The following is a 17,675-nucleotide window of genomic DNA, read 5'->3' as shown; positions in this document are numbered from 1 at the left end:
TGACAAAGCTGAACACCAGGACTGGCCCCTGCCCACCCGATCACACAGGGTCAGGCTGAGTCCTCAGGAGCGCCTGGGCACAGACCCTCCTCTTCATTGCACACTCATCAAGCATCGACGAGGGCCCAGCCAGGACGTTCTCCTGGAAGAAGAAAAGTGTCTCTTTGTGTGAGGGTCTGTGGGAAATGGCTTTGGTTTTTCTGAGAGAAGTCTCAATCTAAACCTTTTCCTTCTTGCACAGGTCCTCATGCCCACAGGCAGCCAATGTCCAACAGCAGCTCCATCACCCAGTTCCTCCTCCTGCCGTTCACAGACACACGGGAGCTGCAGCTCTTGCACTTCTGACTCTTCCTGGGCATCTATCTGGCTGCCCTCCTGGGCAACGGCCTCATCATCACCACCATAGCCTGGGACCAGCACCTCCACACCTCCATGTACTTCTTCCTGCTCAACCTCGCCCTCCTTGACATGGGCTGCATCTCCACCACTCTCCCCAAGTCCATGGCCAATTCCCTCTCAGATTCCAGGGCCATCTCATACTTGGAATGTGCGACACAGCTCTTTTTGTTTCTCTTCTTGATCACAGCAGAGTTTTGTCTCCTCACCATCATGTCGTATGACCGCTACGTTGCCATCTGCAAACCCCTGCACTACGGGACCCTCCTGGACAGCAGAGCTTGTGTCCACATGGCAGCAGCTGCCTGGGCCACTGGGATTCTCAATTCTCTGCTGCACACGGCCAATACATTTTCCCTGCCCCTGTGCAAGGGCAATGCCCTGGGCCAGTTCTTCTGTGAAATCCCCCAGATCCTCAAGCTCTCCTGCTCACACTCCTACCTCAGGGAACTTGGGCTTATTTTGGTCAGTGCCTGTTTAACTTTTGGCTGTTTTGTGTTCATTGTGGTGTCCTATGTGCAGATCTTGAGAGCCGTGCTGAGGATCCCCTCTGAGCAGGGCCGGCACAAAGCCTTTTCCACCTGCCTACCTCACCTGGCCGTGGTCTCCCTGTTTGTCAGCACAGGCATGTTTGCCAACCTGAAGCCCCCCTCCATCTCCTCCCCATCCCTGGACCTGGTGGTGTCTGTTCTGTACTCTTCAGTGCCTCCAGCAGTTAACCCCCTCATCTACAGCATGAGGAACCAGGAGCTCAAGGATGCCCTCTGGAAACTGATGACTTGATTTCTTCTGAAGCTATAAACTGTCTCTATCTTCTTCTACATAAGAGTATATCTCATTAGAGTTTCATCCTGTGTGCAGTATTTTTTGTAGCTATTTGTGGGGTTTTTTTTTTTATGATAATATTTTAATTCCCTTTGTAATTCACTGCCTGCTTTTCTTTTCACACCGAGTGGCTGTATCAGTGTGGAATTGTGTTCTCTGTGTTTAAGCAAAATAAAGGGTCCTTCACCATTTTTTTTCACCGGCATTGTTTCTCCAGGATCTTTCTGGAGCTGCAGGGATAGATCGTGTGTGCATGGGTGAGAGGGAAAGGAGCTCTCGCATGGCAGCCCTGCCAGAGAGCAGCAGCGCTTGTTCTTCCAGAGCTGTTCTGGTTCCACTCCACACTCTCCTTCTCATCCCTGGTGTTGGTGCAAGGCCTGAGTGCTCTGGCAGCTTGATCACCGTCCTGCTGTGTGTCAGTGCTGTGGGCGCAGGCAGGGACAGGCAATGGGCACTGCTGTGACAGAGCTGGCCTCACAACAGCCTTTCCAGATAGAAAGGTGATCTCCTATGGGCAGAGCCTGAAGGTTTAGGTCTTCTTCCAAACCTTCTCTCAAGAATATACCCAAGAAACTGGCCCACAGATGAAACCCCAATGTACAGCTGAACAGTGTGTGTGTGCAGGGCTGGCACACAGCAGTGTCCTCTCACAGCCAGGCTCCTGCCAGAGACCTGCAGGACCAGCAGAGCAGGGCTGGACTGTGCCCCTGTGCACTGGACACCCCGTGGAAGGAGCCCCAGGTCAGTCACCATGGACTGGCCCCTCACAACCACCATTTCCAGCACTGGCCTCTCACCCACAGACGCTGTTCTTCCCTCCATGGAGGGACACTGAATGAATAGGTGCAGATGTGATGTGCGCACGCACATCATGGATGTGAGGTGAGATGAACACAAGTGAGCACAAACATTCTCAGCTATTTCTTGTGCTTCCATTAAGATCTGTGGCACAGAGAAGGTCTTGAGGTCACTTCATATTGGGAGGTGAGATTCACTCACTGCCCCAGTGAGATTCATCTCAGCTGCCGTGGACTGGCTCATTGCAAGTGCTCCAGTCTGCTCTGTCACCCTGGCCCATGATTCTGGATTGTGCTTTCAAAAGTGACAAAGTGGTCAGAGGGGTTTAGAGGTCCTTGAAAAAGGTAGATATCAAACCCATCTGCATGAAAAGCACAAAGGAGAATTAATGGCTGGTCAACCTGCCTCCATACCTGGAATGTTGCAGGGTCACAGACATGGTGTTCCGTGGTGTCCCAGTAGCCAGATCAGAGATCTCTGGGCTGGAGAATTGGAAGCTGAGTGGAAAGCTGGCTGGACAATCAAGCCAAATGTCATCAGTGGTACAAAGCCCACCATGCAGCCAGTTACTAGTTTCATCTCTCAGTGACCAGCACTTGGACCAACACTGTTAAACATCTTTTTTCTCCCTCTGTGTGATGTGACGAGTGCACTGTCAGCTCCTCTGTGAATGATGCAAATTTGGGAGGAACCCTTGAACAGCCTCACCTGGTTCATCCTGCCTGGAGCAGGACAGTGACACAAGTGGGACAAGGGCTCTCTTCAAACCTCAAGTTATTCTGAGATTAAATGAATCTTTCCTTTGTGCAGAGTATTTTGAAGACAAAATAAGAAGAGGAAGGATAAAAAGAATAAGAGACATAAAACGAGTTCTAATGTTGTCAACAAAAATACAGCAGTTCCTCTGAAGAGTGTTTTTCAACTCAAATCTCTAGTAGGGAATATATTTGATAAATTTGATAAAACAAGTATACTTTGATCTGATCGAGCCCTGGGCCATAAAAAAGGTGATGGATAGTTATGGCAATATGAGTTCAGTTGTGTCTCAGACACTCATAATCCAGTCAGAATCCTGTGGCTGTGAAGGGGACAGTGAGGCCAGTTCTGTCTCTAGAGGTGACAGCCCAGCAGCAGGGACATGGCTGGGAAAGAACCTCAGCCTAAGTCTGACAGATCCTACCCAGGAAGAGACCTTGGAGACAGGTTGTCACATCCATCCCACCTGAGAACATGATGGGACAGCAGCAGGGACATGGTCGTGTGTATCAGAGAAGCTGAAAGGCCAGCGGCACTCATGGAATTTAGGAGATCATGGTGAGGTTACTTCTCTCTGGATAAGTGCAAGATGACTAGAAGAATAACAGGTTGGATCTCTGCTTGATGGGCAGTTTCTGAGGTGGTAAAGCTTCCAAAGTAGTGGTAAAAAGCAGCAGAGAAAAAAACCCAAAGCCACCAAGTGCAGATTGGGAAGTAGACACTGGATATCAGGAGTAAGAAATGTCACGGACAGGCAGTGCTGTGGGGCAAGAGGTGACCCAGAGGAAGCTGGATCAGCCCATGGTTTGTGTTCCAAAGAGCAGCCGGTGAGGGTGCAGACACAGCAGTGAAGGTGCAGAGATGCTGGGTGAGAGCAGGTGGGAAGCGAGATGGGTGTCTGCAGCCTGCAGGGAAAGAGGGGCAGGGGCAGCACCGTGTGGAACAGCCTGTGGTGGAGATGGCAAAGGGTGCTGTAAGGCTGGAAGGGACCCACAGAACCCAGGTCTGTGTCCCCTTGGCCAGGGCAGTTGTCTCTGCCACTGACCCCAGGAGCAGACATGTTGTCCTCATGGCACTGGGGCCTCGCTGCCTCCTTGCAGCCCCATGGGGAAGCTGGAAGTTGTTGTCCCAGTGTTGTCCTTCCCTGGGCCTTGCACACCCACATCCCACGGTCCCAGGAAGAACCCTGAGCCATGTGTTTACATCTCATCTGTACAATGAAAATATGGACTTTTGACCTAATGTTTCATAGAATCATAGAATGTCCTGAGTTGGAAGGACCCACAAGAATCATGGAGTCCAAGTCCTGTCCCTGCACAGGACACCCCACAGGTCACCCCGTGTGTGTGAAGACGTTGTCCAGTCTCTTCTTGAACACTGTCAGGTTGGGGCCGTGACACCTCCCTGGGGAGCCTGTTCAGTGTCCAGCACCTCTAGGGGAAGAACCTTTTCCTCATGTCCAACCTGACCCTCCCCTGGCACATCTTCCTGTCATTGAGTAGAGCAGGAATTTCAAGGATGTTTGAGGAGGTGCCTTTAAGATTTCACAAGTCTATGTTCTATAAAGATACAGGTTCAACTTGTGAAGTACACAAGGTTAAACCTAAATTAGTGTGATTTGTGTTTTCTAAACTCTGGGTACAGTCACTTAAGCGTGTTTACAAATCTCCTTCTTGCCAATCTTCCCTTATATTTCCACACCTACAATTAGTGTCATACTCAGTATAAAGCTCCAGCTGACATTTCTGGCTGGTTACTTCCATCAGTTCAGATTTGCCAGGTACTATGGTTAGTTTAGTTTGGAATTTTTGTTCTGCTGGGAGTTTTGGGTGAGTTTTTTGCTATTCTGCCATTTTGCACTTGGGCCTAGGGCCTTTTTGCTCTGTCTTGCTGGGATTGGTTGTTTGGGACCAAGGTGCTCCTTTCTCCAGGACTGGCTGTTCCGTGTGACTGGAGTTACATGATGGATTGCACTGAATATATTTACTTAATTTAATTTAGTTTGACTTTTTATATTTCATTTTAATTTTTAAATTTCATTTCATTTAATTATATACATAGTAGTAGTAGTATATTATACTATTTTTATTGTCTTATTAAAATGCTATTTCTTAACCCACGGGTTTCTCCATTCCCTTCGGTTATCTTCCATATCGCACTTAATAGGTTGGATGGGTACATGAGCAGCTATTGTGGTCGTAGTTGCTGACTGGGGTAGAACATTGAGAGAGAAGGACAGTCGTGGGTCAAGAACTCTTGAAAATCACTTTCCAAGATGATGGCACTGGGACAGTGCAGGATGGACCATGGTGGACATGGCCAAGGGCGCTGGCAAGGATGGATGTCCCTGAAAGAGCCAAGGTCTTTGTCCCCTTGGCTATGGCTGATGTCCCTGCCAGTGAGGTCTAAGAGGAGACACGTGGTTGTCATGGCCATGGCACCCCATTGCCTCTTTGCACCCCCAGGGAGTGTCACACCATTGTCCTGCACTGGGCATCGCACTCCCCACAGCCCCAGGAAGAGCCCTGAGCCACACGGGAGGGACAGGATCTCCCTTCCAGGGGCAGGGGCTCAAGGCTTGGCCATTGTCCTTCATCAGACAAACCAAGGGCTTTCTCAGCATCAGAGCTGCTGCACTTTGCCTTTGCCTGATGCAATCACTGCCTCCAATTATCTGCTCTAACGAGTCCCTGGGAGGCTTTGTCAGTAACAGCCCTCAGTGGGGCCCATTAATGCTTCAGGGTACTTTGGAGTTTATTCTGGCTTGGACTTCTTGAGCAGATTCTTCAGTCTGTCCTTGGTATCTGAGGTTCATGGACTCAGCACCAAACACACCATGGGGCTCATTAAAAGACAGAAAGCCCTAACGAGCAATGTTTCTTTCCCTAATTTTCTTCACATCTTCAAGACTTGCAGAACTAACTGGAGAAGGTCCAATGGGACACTTAGTGATGAGGATTTCAAAGAAGATTTCATAAAGGAGGGTTTAATCTTTCAAAGGTATTTTCAATCACTTTCCAGTGTATAGAAGTGACAGCAGCACTCTACAATGGACACTGATCCAGAGGGTCTCCTGGAGACATCTGGGCAGGCAGGAGAACAGTCCTTGAGACTGGACACTGTATGGACCACCTGGCTCCTCATCCCCACCCCCAGTCTGCTGGTTTCCTCATTGGCCACCAGAGACTTGGTAAAATAAGTACAGGGGAAGACCAGAATTTATTCTCCTTCCCCATAATTCACTTTTTGGCTTTTTTCTTTTTAATTTTAATATGTTAAAAAAACAACTAAACAAAGATCTCCAATCAAACAAAGAAACCAACCAAACAAAAGAAGCAAAAAACCCCAAAAAACCAAAGCAAAAAAACCCTCAAACCAATTAATAACAACAACCAAAACCAAAAACAAAACAGCAACAAAGACAACAAAACAAACCACAAACAAAACAACAACAATAAAGTGGACATTTCCAGATAAACATCAGTCATCAGGTGTCTCACCATTAACAGCCAGGGCCATTTTAGGGCCCAGTGTACCTGAGGTGCTGGGCTGGGATTGACATCTATCACACAGGACCTGGGGAGACCAGAGCACCGTGCAGTGCAGGTGGAGCCTGGGCAGGGGTTCCCGGGGCATCTACACTGGCACCAGATGTTTGTGTCCCTGGAGCTGAAGACATTTGTGTCCTAAATCCGTCCCCAGTTCTGGAGAACTCTTTCCTTTCCAAATAAAAGAGACTCCCTTACAAAGACTTTAAAATAAATAAGTAGATAAGTAAATAAGTAAGCAAATAAGTAAATAAATACATACATAAATAAGTAAGTAAATAAGTAAATGAGTAAATCAATAAATAAATAAACAAATAAGTAAATAAATAAATACATAAATACATACATGAATAAGTAGAAAGAAAGAAAGAAAGAAAGAAAGAAAGAGCAAGAAAGGAAGAAAGAAAGTTGACACCTTCCTTTGCTTTGGATCTTTGTCTTCAGTTCTTATTTTAATTGTCATTGACATCCACTGACATCTGATGGGCCTGCAGGCATGAAGCCAAGATCATGTTGTGTCTTGCACAGCGCCCCATGCCCTCTGAACCTGCCCTGCCCAGGACTCCTCACACGTTGCCCAGAGCGAGTCACACTGAGGTGTTGGCTGGTTCCCTGGCTGAGATGTTGGTTTAGATGGTCACCTACAGCACAGGTGGGTCCTGCCCCATCATCGCCTGCTCTGCTCCAGTCTGAAACAGAGCCCAACATCACAATGGGATCATGAGAGAACTGAGGCTGAAGGGACCTCAGGAGTCTGCAGTCCAACCTGTCACCAACTGGGTCACACCAAGGTGTTCAAGCCTTGATTCAATCAGAGCTTTAGCAGGACTAGAGAAGTGATCATCCCTTTGTACTGGGCACTGGTGAGGCTGCACCTTGAATCCTGGGGTCAGTTTGAGGCCCCTCATGGCAAGGAAGACATTGAGGTGCTGGAGAGAGTTCAGAGGAGGGTGACAAGGCTGGTGAAGGGTCTGGAGCACCAGTCTCACGAGGAGCGGTTGAGGGAGCTGGGGCTGTTCAGCCTGGAGAACAGGAGGCTGAGGGGAGACCTTGTCACTGTCTCCAACTACCTGAAAAGAGGTTTTATCATGGAGGGTGTTGGTCTCTTCTCCCAAGTAGCAAGTGATAGGACAAGAGGAAATGGCCTCAAGTTGCACACGGGGTGGTTTAGATTGGATATGAGGAAAAACTTCTTCAGGGAAAGGGTTTTGAAGCAATGGAACAGACTGCGCAGTGAGGTTGTGGAGTCCCCATCACTGAAGGTGTTTAAAACACAGATAGATGGGACTCTTAGGGACATGTTTTAATGCCAGATTGAGGTTATGGTTGGACTCGATGATCTTAAGGGTCTCTTCCAACCACAATTATTCTATGAATCCATGATAAGTCATGTTTGCTATTTTCTTTCTCAGAGGACCATGCAGCCTCCCTGAGAGCCAGGACTTTTCTGAGGTGTTTGGGAGACGTCTCACGGTCACACCAGCCAGTTCCACCAGCCCCTGTCTGTCCCTTCCCAGACCAAACCTCTTCTCCATATCCCAACCTTCCAGGCGAGTTTCTGGGACACAGCAAATGCTGTCCAGGTCCTCTGGGCCTGTTCAGAGAGAGCAGCTTGCCAACATGGTGATGGGCTCTCTGTGCACCTCAAAGCTTTCCTGACCATTTTTCTCAATACCCTGCTTGTACCCAACCTTTCTGGTCCTTGAACTGTACATGAGGGGATTGAGCAGGGATGTGGGGATGGAGTAGAAAAAAGACTTTGTCAAACTGTCTTGGGGGGCTGTTCTGGGCATCCCACAGTCCAGGATGAGGGTGCTGGAGAAACCAGTGGCATTGGTGAGAGGTCCAGGAGGAGAAGGCCTTGTGCCTGTCTACACTGGGGTAGAGCAGTGATGCATTCATGGGACGCCCATGTGAACAGGAAGGGGACAAATGGCTCTAAAATGCCTTCCAGCCAGTTCTTTACTCATCGCAGATACACCATCCAGGCCACGAGCTGCAGCTTCTCCAGGAGATGCTGTGGGACACGGTGTCAAAGGCTTCACTGCAGTCTAAGGACACAACACCCACAGCCCGTGTGGCGCATTCACTCCCCACGACAGACTTTCCCTCATCTGCTCAGCGGTCACCTTGTCACAGAAGGAGATCAGGCTGGTCAAGGAGGACCTGCCTTTCATCAAGCCATGCTGATTGGGCCCCATTGCTCGTCTGCGTGTGTGACCTCACAGTCCTTTGCCAGCCATGTTCCTGCTGTTGGCCAATCCCCTGCAGAGGCAGAAGTGACCTCACAGTGCCCTCCACACCCATTGGTTCCTACTGGACAATGAGTTCCTGAGACACAAGTGACCACACGGCATCGTACCCACCATCACCCTCCTTGTGGTCCAGTGTGTGAGCAGATCAAACTGAGCTGCTTTCATCAAATGTATCTGATAGATTTCCTATCAAGGGTTTGAGTGGAGAAACGTTCCTCAGAGGAGCTGCTGTATTTACTCTGGGGCATTTTATATCTCCAAGGAAAAGATTCATGGAATCCTACAATAACAGAGGTTGGAAGAGACCCCTGAACACCATCTCTGTCCCACTGACCTTTATGGCACCCCAAGGAATAGCTGATTGAATTTGTGCTCCCTTGGGTTCATCTCACCACATGCACACAGTGGACATGTATATGATGACCTAGTATTTCATAGAATCAAGGAATCTCCTGAGTTGGAAGGACCCAAAGGATCATGGAGTCCAACTCCTGTCCCTGCACAGGACACCTCACAGTTCACCCCGTGTGTCTGAGGATGTTGTCCAGTCTCTTGTTGAACACTGTCAGGTTGGGGCCGTGACACCTCCCTGGGGAGCCTGTTCAGTGTCCAGTACCTCTGGGGAAGAACCTTTTCTGAATGTCCAATCTAAACCTCCCTGACACATCTTCTGCCTTTCCCTCAGGTTCTATCGTTGGTCACCAGAGAGAAGAGATCAATACTTAACGTTCCTTCTCCCCTTGTGAGGAAGCTGTAGCCACCATGAGGTCTCCTTTGAGTCTTTTCTTCAGCTCCAATGCTCAGAAACCCCTTGGTTTGCTTTCTGCAGCAGAAAGGAGGAGCCATGAGCTCCAGACAATGGGAAGGGGGATCCTGTCCCTCACACACGGCTCAGGGCTCTTCCTGGGACCGTGGCATGTGGGTGTGCAAGGCCCAGGGAAGGACAACACTGGGACAACAACTTCCAGCTTCCCCATGGGGCTGCAAGGAGACACCGAGGCCCCAGTGCCATGAGGACAACATGTCTGCTCCTGGGGTCAGTTACAGAGACAACTGCCCTGGCCAAGGGGACACAGACCTGGCTTCTGTGGGTCCCTTCCAGCCTTACAGCGCCCTTTGCCATCTCCACCACAGGCTGTTCCACACGGTGCTGCCCCTGCCCCTCTTTCCCTGCAGGCTGCAGACACCCATCTCGCTTCCCACCTGCTCTCACCCAGCATCTCTGCACCTTCACTGCTGTGTCTGCACCCTCACCGGCTGCTCTTTGGAACACAAACCATGGGCTGATCCAGCTCCCTCTGGGTCACCTCTTGCCCCACAGCACTGCCCTTCCAGTGACATTTCTTACTCCTCATATCCATTCCTCACCTTCCAAGTAGACTTCTTTTTTCTCTTTCCTGCTTCTTCCCACTATCAAGAAAAGCTCGACCATCTCATAAACTGCCCTTCATGCAGGGAACCCAACCCGTTAGGCTTCTTGTGTTTTTTTATCTGAGCATAGAGAAGTCACCTCGCCATGATCTTCTAAATCCCATGAGTGCTGCTGGCCTTTCAGCCTCTCTGACAGACACGACCATGTCCCTGCCCATGTCCCGTCATGTTCTCAGGTGGGATGGGCATGACAACCCGTCTCTCTTCCTGGGTAAGACCTGTGGGCCCTTGGGCAGAGGTTCTTTCCCAGCCATGTCCCTGCTGCTGGGCTGTCACCTCCAGACACAGAACTGACCCCACTGTCCCCTTCACACCCACAGGATTCTGACTGGATTATGAGTGTGTGAGACACAACTGATCTCATAATACCACACCCAGCCTTCCACCTCCTTAGCACTCAGGACCTCAACAGACTGAAGCATGTTCTATACATTCCTACCCCTGCCCCTCTTTCCCACAGGCTATAGACACCCATATCTCTTCCTCACCTTGTTCAAATATGTCAAATATATTTTCTACTAACACTGTGAGGGAAAAGCACTCCTCACTGGAACTTCTGTACTTCCGTTAACACCTTCCATATCTTTTCTTCTGCATTACCTTTTTTTTTTTTTTTTTTTTTTTTCCCCTATTCTTCCACCTATTCTCTCTCCAGAAACCTCCCCAAGGCAAAAATTCTGTCAAATCACAGAATAACTCAGGTTTGCAAGGAGCCCTTGTCTCACTCATCTTGTCTCACTCTCCTGCTCAGGGTGAACCAGGTGCGGCTGCTCAAGGCCGCCACCCAGGTTTGTATCATCCTCAAAGGCAATAAGGCTTCACTCCGTTACATCATAGAAGGGGAGAATAAAGATGTTCAACAGTGTTGTCCAAGTGCTGGTCACTGAGGGATGACACCAGTAACTGGCTGCACACAGGACTTCGTATCACTGGTGATATTTGTGCTGGATGGTTCAGCCAACTTCCCACCCAGCATCCACTTCTTGAGCCCCATCAGCACCACTCTGGCCAGAAGGAGACCATGGCTGAGCCTTGCAAACGCCCTGTACACAACATGCCTTTCTTTCCCCTGTCCATTTGGGTTCAGCAATCCCTTCCTTGTCACTCACATTCCTGGAAATGGCTACAGGAGGACGTGTCCCATCCCCTTCCCAGGGAGGGAAGCAGGGTGGCCAGCCTGTTATTCTCCCCATTCCTATTCCTGCTCTTCCTGAAGATGGATTTGAGGTCTGCGTTTTCTAAAGACCCAAGAGCCATTCTGGTTTCCTTGACACTTATGAGAGCACAATCTGGAATCACAAGAAAGAGTGACAGAGCAGACAGGAGCACTTGCAATGTTCCTTTTCAAGGCAGCTGAGATGTATCTTACTGATCCAGTGGGATTTGTCTATGGAATCACATACAGAAATATCAGATTCTGTCAGGCATCCATATCTGAGTTGGTCTCAGGACTCCTTGTTCACCCAGGGACTCTCAGAGACAGAGTCTGTCCCTTTTACACACAGCGGCAGGAGTCACAGTGTCCCTCCAACCTCCTGTTGCCACTCCCAAAGGACGGGAAACACCTCAGCCCTGCGCTGTGTCACCTGCTCTGCACTCATCTGACATGTCCCACATCATGAGGAATGGACACAGGGAGCTCAGTTCAAGGAAGCACAACCCAGTGCAGCATTCAGGTGATTTCCCATAGGTTGTTCCTCCCAATATGAAGTGACCTCAAGACCTCGTCTGTCTCACAGTCCTTCACGGAATGGAAAGGAATAGTTGATGGTGTTTGTGCTCACTCAGGTTCGTGTCACCTCACGTACATGATGTGCGTGCTCACATCTCATTTGTACAAGGCAAACATGGACTTCTGAACTATTCCTTGAGTGTCCATCCATGGAGAGAAAACAGCCTCTGTGGATGAGAAGCCAGTGCTGGAAATGGTGGTTGTGAGGGGCCAGTCCATGGTGATTGACCTGGGGCTCCTTCCACGGGGTGTCCAGTGCACAGGGGCACAGCCCAGCCCTGCTCTGCTGGTCCTGCAGGTCTCTGGCAGGAGCCTGGCTGTGAGAGGACACTGCTGTGTGCCAGCCCTGCACACACACACTGTTCAGCTGTACTCTGGTGTTTGAATCTGTGGCCACTTCTGTAGGAATAAGCTTGAGAGAAACTTGGCAAGAAGATATAAACCATCATGCACTGCCCAAAGAAGATAACTTTTCCTTGTGCAAGTACTGTTACTGAGGCCAGCTCTGTCACAGCAGTGCCCATTGCCTGTCCCTGCCTGCACCCAGAGCACTGACACACAGCAGGACGGTGACCAAGCTGCCAGAGCACTCAGGCCTTGCACCAACACCAGGGATGAGAAGGAGAGTGTGGAGTGGAACCAGAACAGCTCTGGAAGAGCAAGCGCTGCTGCTCCCTGGCAGGGCTGCCATGCCAGAGCTGTTTTCCCCTCCACCCACGCACAGGAACTGTCCCTGCAGCTCCAAAAAGCCCTTGCAGGAAGAATATAGTGAAAAACAAGTCACTAAAGAGCCCTTTATTCTGTTTAGAGACAAGGAGAGCACTGCTGCTCATTTAAGCATCCAACAGTTAGAAAAGAAAAGCCAGCAGTGAATTAGAAATGGGGTTGACAACATTATCACAATAAGAAAACAACCAACAACACCAGAAAAAACAGTTGACAGGCTGGGCTTGTAATTAGCTACATTAAAACTCCTGTATAAAAGAAGATGGCCAGTTTATTGCTTCAGAAACCAGAGGGATAAGAGTTTGCGCAGGGCATCCTTGAGCTGCTGGTTCCTCATGCTGTAGATGAGGGGGTTAACTGCTGGAGGCACCACCGAGTACAGAACAGACAGCACCAGGTCCAGGATTGGGGAGGAGATGGAGGGGGGCTTCAGGTTGGCAAACGTGCCAGTGCTGAGGAACAGGGAGACCACGGCCAGGTGAGGGAGGCAGGTGGAAAAGGCTTTGTGCCGTCCCTGCTCAGAGGGGATCCTCAGCACGGCCCTCAAGATCTGCACATAGGACACCATAATAAACACAAAACACACAAATGATAAACAGACAGTGACTACAATAAGCCCAAGTTCCCTGAGGTAGGAGTGTGAGCAGGAGAGCTTGAGGATCTGGGGGATTTCACAGAAGAACTGGCCCAGGGCATTGCCCTTGCACAGACGCAGTGAAAATGTATTGGCCGTGTGCAGCAGAGCAGTGAGAAACCCAATGGCCCAGGCAGCTGCTGCCATGTGGACACAAGCTCTGCTGCCCAGGAGGGTCCCGTAGTGCAGGGGTTTGCAGATGGCAATGTAGCGGTCGTATGACATGACAGTGAGAAGATAAATCTCTGCTGAAACTAAAAAGACAAACAGAAAGAGTTGTGCAGCACACCCTGCGTAGGAAATGGCCCTGGTGTCCCACAGAGAGTTGGCCATGGATTTGGGGACAATGGTGGAGATGCAGCCCAGGTCGAGGAGGGCGAGGTTGAGCAGGAAGAAGTACATGGGGGTGTGCAGGTGCTGGTCCCAGGCTATGGTGGTGATGATGAGGCCGTTGCCCAGGAGGGCAGCCAGGTAGATGCCCAGGAAGAGCCAGAAGTGCAAGAGCTGCAGCTCCCGTGTGTCTGTGAACGGCAGGAGGAGGAACTGGGTGATGGAGCTGCTGTTGGACATTTGCTTTTCCTGAGCACGGGGCGCTGTCATGAGAAAAAAAAAGACAGTGAGAATCCAGGGCAGAGTTCTCTGACAAAAATCAAACCAACTCCCATAGACCCTCCCCTGTCGCACACAGACACTCATTTTCAGCACTGTGGCTGCAGCCCTGCTTGGGGCTGGAAAATGTGCAACCAAGAGCAGGGCCACTAAGTCAGGTTGATAAGTCAGCCCAGCTCTGCAGGAGTGGGGCAGGGAACGTTGGGGATTGTCCTGGTTCTGCTAACACAGAAGGGCTGTCAGCACCTGCTTTCCCAGTGATAGGGAGCAGAGATGGTGAAGGCAGTTTAGGAGTTCCAGGTTTTTTTACATATCCCCCCATATTCACTGCAGAGTGTTGTTGGGTGTCAGAAACCCTCAGCATTTCTGCTGCACTCAGGGAGAACAGAGCGAGTCCTGCGAGACCTGAGGGTGCCTGTGGGTCAGTGCAGAGTGAGGGCAGCTGCTCTGTCCCTCTGTCCTGCTCCAGCTGCCCTGGGCTGGCACCTTTCTGAGATGGAGGCTGATCACACTCCCATGTTACCCTGAAGAGCCACCAGGCACTGCTGAGAGCAGAAGGACCCACCTCAGACCATGACAGGTCTCACCCTTTCCTAAGGTCTCAGCACCCAACGTTTAGCCCAGGACACACACAGCTCATTCCCCAGTCACACAGACTGCATTGCCCACAGCCCACAGGTCAGAGCAAAGCTGGGACACGTGAGCCCATGGACACACCTGCAGGAAAGGACCCACAAGATCAGGCTGTGACTCTGCACCTGAAACTGCCATCCCCAGAGAGCCTGACAGCAAGAACAAGATCCCAACAGCAGTGACCCAGAGCAGGGGAGCAAGAAGGAAAATGCGGTGAGGGTGGGGGTGAGAGAGGCCAGGGCAGAGGCAGCCGGGCACTCAGACAGCATCCCCCTTCCCCAGCTGTGCAGCCACCTCCCAGACACCAACAGTGCCGGGCAGCTGCTCTCAGCCCCTGTACTCTGCAGAGGAACTGCAGCTCTGGCTGCACAGGAGCTGCTTCATGCCTTGGAGCCCCCGGCCCTGAGGGCAGAGGCTTTGCTGGGTGGGACAGGAGGCCAGGGGGCTGCTCACAGGAGGGATCTGACCTGCAGGGGGTCACAGGGACTTGGCTGACGGGTCCAGCCAAGGTGATGCAGGTGCTGTGCACAGGCAGAGGGGTGGGGAAGGGATGTCATGATCCTCCTGGCAGATGTGCTGATCACTCAGAGTTGCAGTTCAGGAGTCTCAGTGACTTGTTTAAGCATGAGAGCTCATTTTCAATTTTATCCTTTCCTGCACCCCCCACCCCTTGGGAGAGGAAACTGAAAAGACAGGCTCAGGAATGCTCCTTATCTGTCTGGTAATCCTTGCATTGATCTTGTCATTGGGGCATCACCTTAGAAAAATCCTGCAGGTGATCTGCAGCTGTGAGCAGCACTGACCCACACAGCACCCTCTCCACAGCAGAAGCACCTTTCCTGCCCTTATCAGGGATGCTCCTTTCCCTCACAGCTTGTCCCCACAGCAGCCTGGGGATCTCCCCCAGACAGGGACCCTGCTCTGCAGGACAGCCCTGGGCAACCCTGGGTGCTTCCCCTGCAGCCACCCTCAGCAGAAGTTCTCGTCATTCCCTGTTCCTGTGACAGTGCAGCAGGGAAGCCCTGCTCTGGAGTGTGTTCTTCTCCTCTACAACAGAGATACTGTGAGCGAGACCTGAAAGAAAAACTGTAAATTGTGCGATGTACCAGCTTAAGGTCTCCCTCCAGTAAATGCAGCTGCATTGTTCTACAGCCAGAGACTTACCATGTTAGAACTGTGATTTGTCTCATTGAATCCTCAGCAACCAGCCACCCCAAATTGCCTTTAATCTCTCTGTGCGTGGCTCCTGTGCCCTCGGTGCTGCAGGCAGAGCCCTCAGCCCTGCTGCGTGTGCAGAGGAGCTGCTCCTGGGCAGAGCTGTCTCTCTGCAGCGCTGCCGCTGCCATGAGCTCCCTGTGTCCCAGGAGCCCAGCCCAGCTCAGCAGCACAGGAGCAGCCCAAGGCCCTTTAATGACCCCTCTGGTGGGTTTGGTGCTGAGTCCATGGACCTCAGACCCTGAGGGGAAGCTGAAGAAACTTCTCAAGAAGTCAAAGTTAGATTCAAACTCCAAAGTTTCTTGTACTGTTAATGCGCCCCACTGGGGGAACCTACTGAGAAACAATATCCAGGTTCGATTAGAGATGAAAACTGGAGGTCAGGAAAAGCAAAGTAAAGATTTCTCTGATGTTGCGCAAACCTGGTTGTGTTTCTTTATCCAAAAGCCAAGCCCTGACCTCGTATCGTTGGAAGTCAGATCCTGTCCCTCCCACGTTGCCCAGGGCCCTTTCTGAGACAGTGTGATGTGGGGCTGTGCAAGGCCAAGGGCAGGACTATGGTCCCACCCCTCCCAGGTTCCTGGCTGGGGACAAGGAGGCCATGAGGCCCCTGTGCTGCAAGGACAAGGTGTCTCCTCACAGCCATCAGAGGTGCAGACAACAGCCACAGCCAAGGGGAGAAGGAGCTCATGTCTGGTGGGGCTTTCAGCCTCTTTCCATCCCGTGATCATCTCCACGACAGCCTGTCCTGTGCTGTGGCATTGCCTGCACCTCTGTCCCTGCAGGCTGGAGACATCCCCCCTGCTGTCCCACCTTGCTCTTGTCTGAGCATCTTCCTTCCTTTGCTGAGATCTCTCCATCCTCCCCAGCTGCTCCTTGAAGCACAAAGCCTTGGGCTGATGCAGACTCCCTCTGCTGACCTGCTCCACCACAGCACTGCCCTTCCATCACATTCCTTTCTGCTCATGGCCAGCCTGGACCTCCCCAGCTGCCCTTTGGCCATTATTTCTTTCTCATGCTCTTTCCCACTATGCAGAAACCTCCACCACCTCTGAAACCGCCCTTCAAGCACTCTCAGGCTACTCCTGCACTGCTGCAGCCTCCCCAGCACTGCTGGGCCAAAGCAGCCCAGGTCCCTCAGCACCCCACACCATGTGCACAAGGTGCTGAACCTGCCTTGGCACAGCCCTGCACTCTCCAGTTCCTCCCTGCTTCTCCAGACTGGGAAGCCGCACACTGGCACACACCCGTGTGTGTGGGTCACACCAGTGCTGAACCGAATGCGATGAGAACTGCAGGTGTCTGGGTCCCCACGCTCCTCCTCATGCAGCCCCGTGTGCAGCTGCCTTGTTCATGGTGAGCGTGCACCACGGGCTGCTGTGGGGACCTTGTAGTGCCCAGGCCCTTCTCCTCAGGGTCACTGAGAACTCGTCATTTCATCTTGTCACAATTCAGAGATTTCTGATGGTCAAATATTAGATATTCACAAGGTCTGGACTCTCCCTGGACTGAAGTTCCATTTGCTCAGCTATTAAATTTGCACGCAGATGGCTTATCCTGATGAGGGTGTCTCTCTTAAGATAACAGGATGAGGAGTTACAGGACACTATAGATATCATCTCCTGGGGAAACAGTGAGGTCTTGGGTGTCTGGTACTCATAATGCCAGAGGTCTGGAGTTTCTGATGTTTCCCTTCATATGGGAGAGCAGCAGGAATGTGTGGAGCTCTGCCTGGGGACAGACAATGTCAGCTGAATGTTGAGGACTCAGCATGAGAGGGCAGAACAACATGGGCAATGTTGTGATGACTGGACATCAGCTACAGACTCACTGATGAGAAATTGGAATATACATGAGGCCTCCTTCAGACAAATGAAAGAAGCCTCATGTTTCCAGGGACGTATCCTCATGGCAGACCTGAGATATTCCAATAGCTACAAGGTACCAGCCATCCAGGAGGTTTGGAGCCCATTGACAACATCTTCCTGACACGGGTGACTGAGGAGTCAGTGGGATGAGGTGCCCTGTGAGACTTCACACTTACAAACCAGAAAGAGTTGGTCAGGATGGAACAGTCAGGGATGGGAAAGTGGAGCTGAGGCTCCTGGGAGATGAGA

The 17,675-nt window shown here is 51.0% G+C and overlaps 1 protein-coding gene and 1 pseudogene across 2 annotated transcripts; one reads left to right on the top strand and one right to left on the bottom strand.

Moving 5' to 3' along the window:
- The first annotated feature begins 264 nt into the window (after positions 1-264).
- On the top strand, positions 265-1,179 carry LOC308050674 (olfactory receptor 14J1-like; annotated as a pseudogene). The gene has a single exon. The product of its transcript is annotated as an olfactory receptor 14J1-like (transcript).
- An 11,559-nt stretch (positions 1,180-12,738) lies between these two features.
- LOC308050673 (olfactory receptor 14J1-like) lies at positions 12,739-13,671 on the bottom strand (the record flags this gene model as incomplete). Its single annotated transcript, XM_080360827.1, has 1 exon — positions 12,739-13,671. One exon carries the CDS (start codon positions 13,669-13,671, stop codon positions 12,739-12,741), a length of 933 nt encoding a protein of 310 aa, XP_080216953.1.
- Between the last annotated feature and the right edge of the window lie 4,004 nt (positions 13,672-17,675).

This window comes from Nesoenas mayeri (assembly GCF_963082525.1).
Source record: "Nesoenas mayeri genome assembly, chromosome: 29".
NCBI classification, from domain to species: domain Eukaryota; kingdom Metazoa; phylum Chordata; class Aves; order Columbiformes; family Columbidae; genus Nesoenas; species Nesoenas mayeri.
The sequence above is the reverse complement of the archived record's forward strand: the minus strand, read 5'-3'. Positions and strand labels throughout refer to the sequence as shown.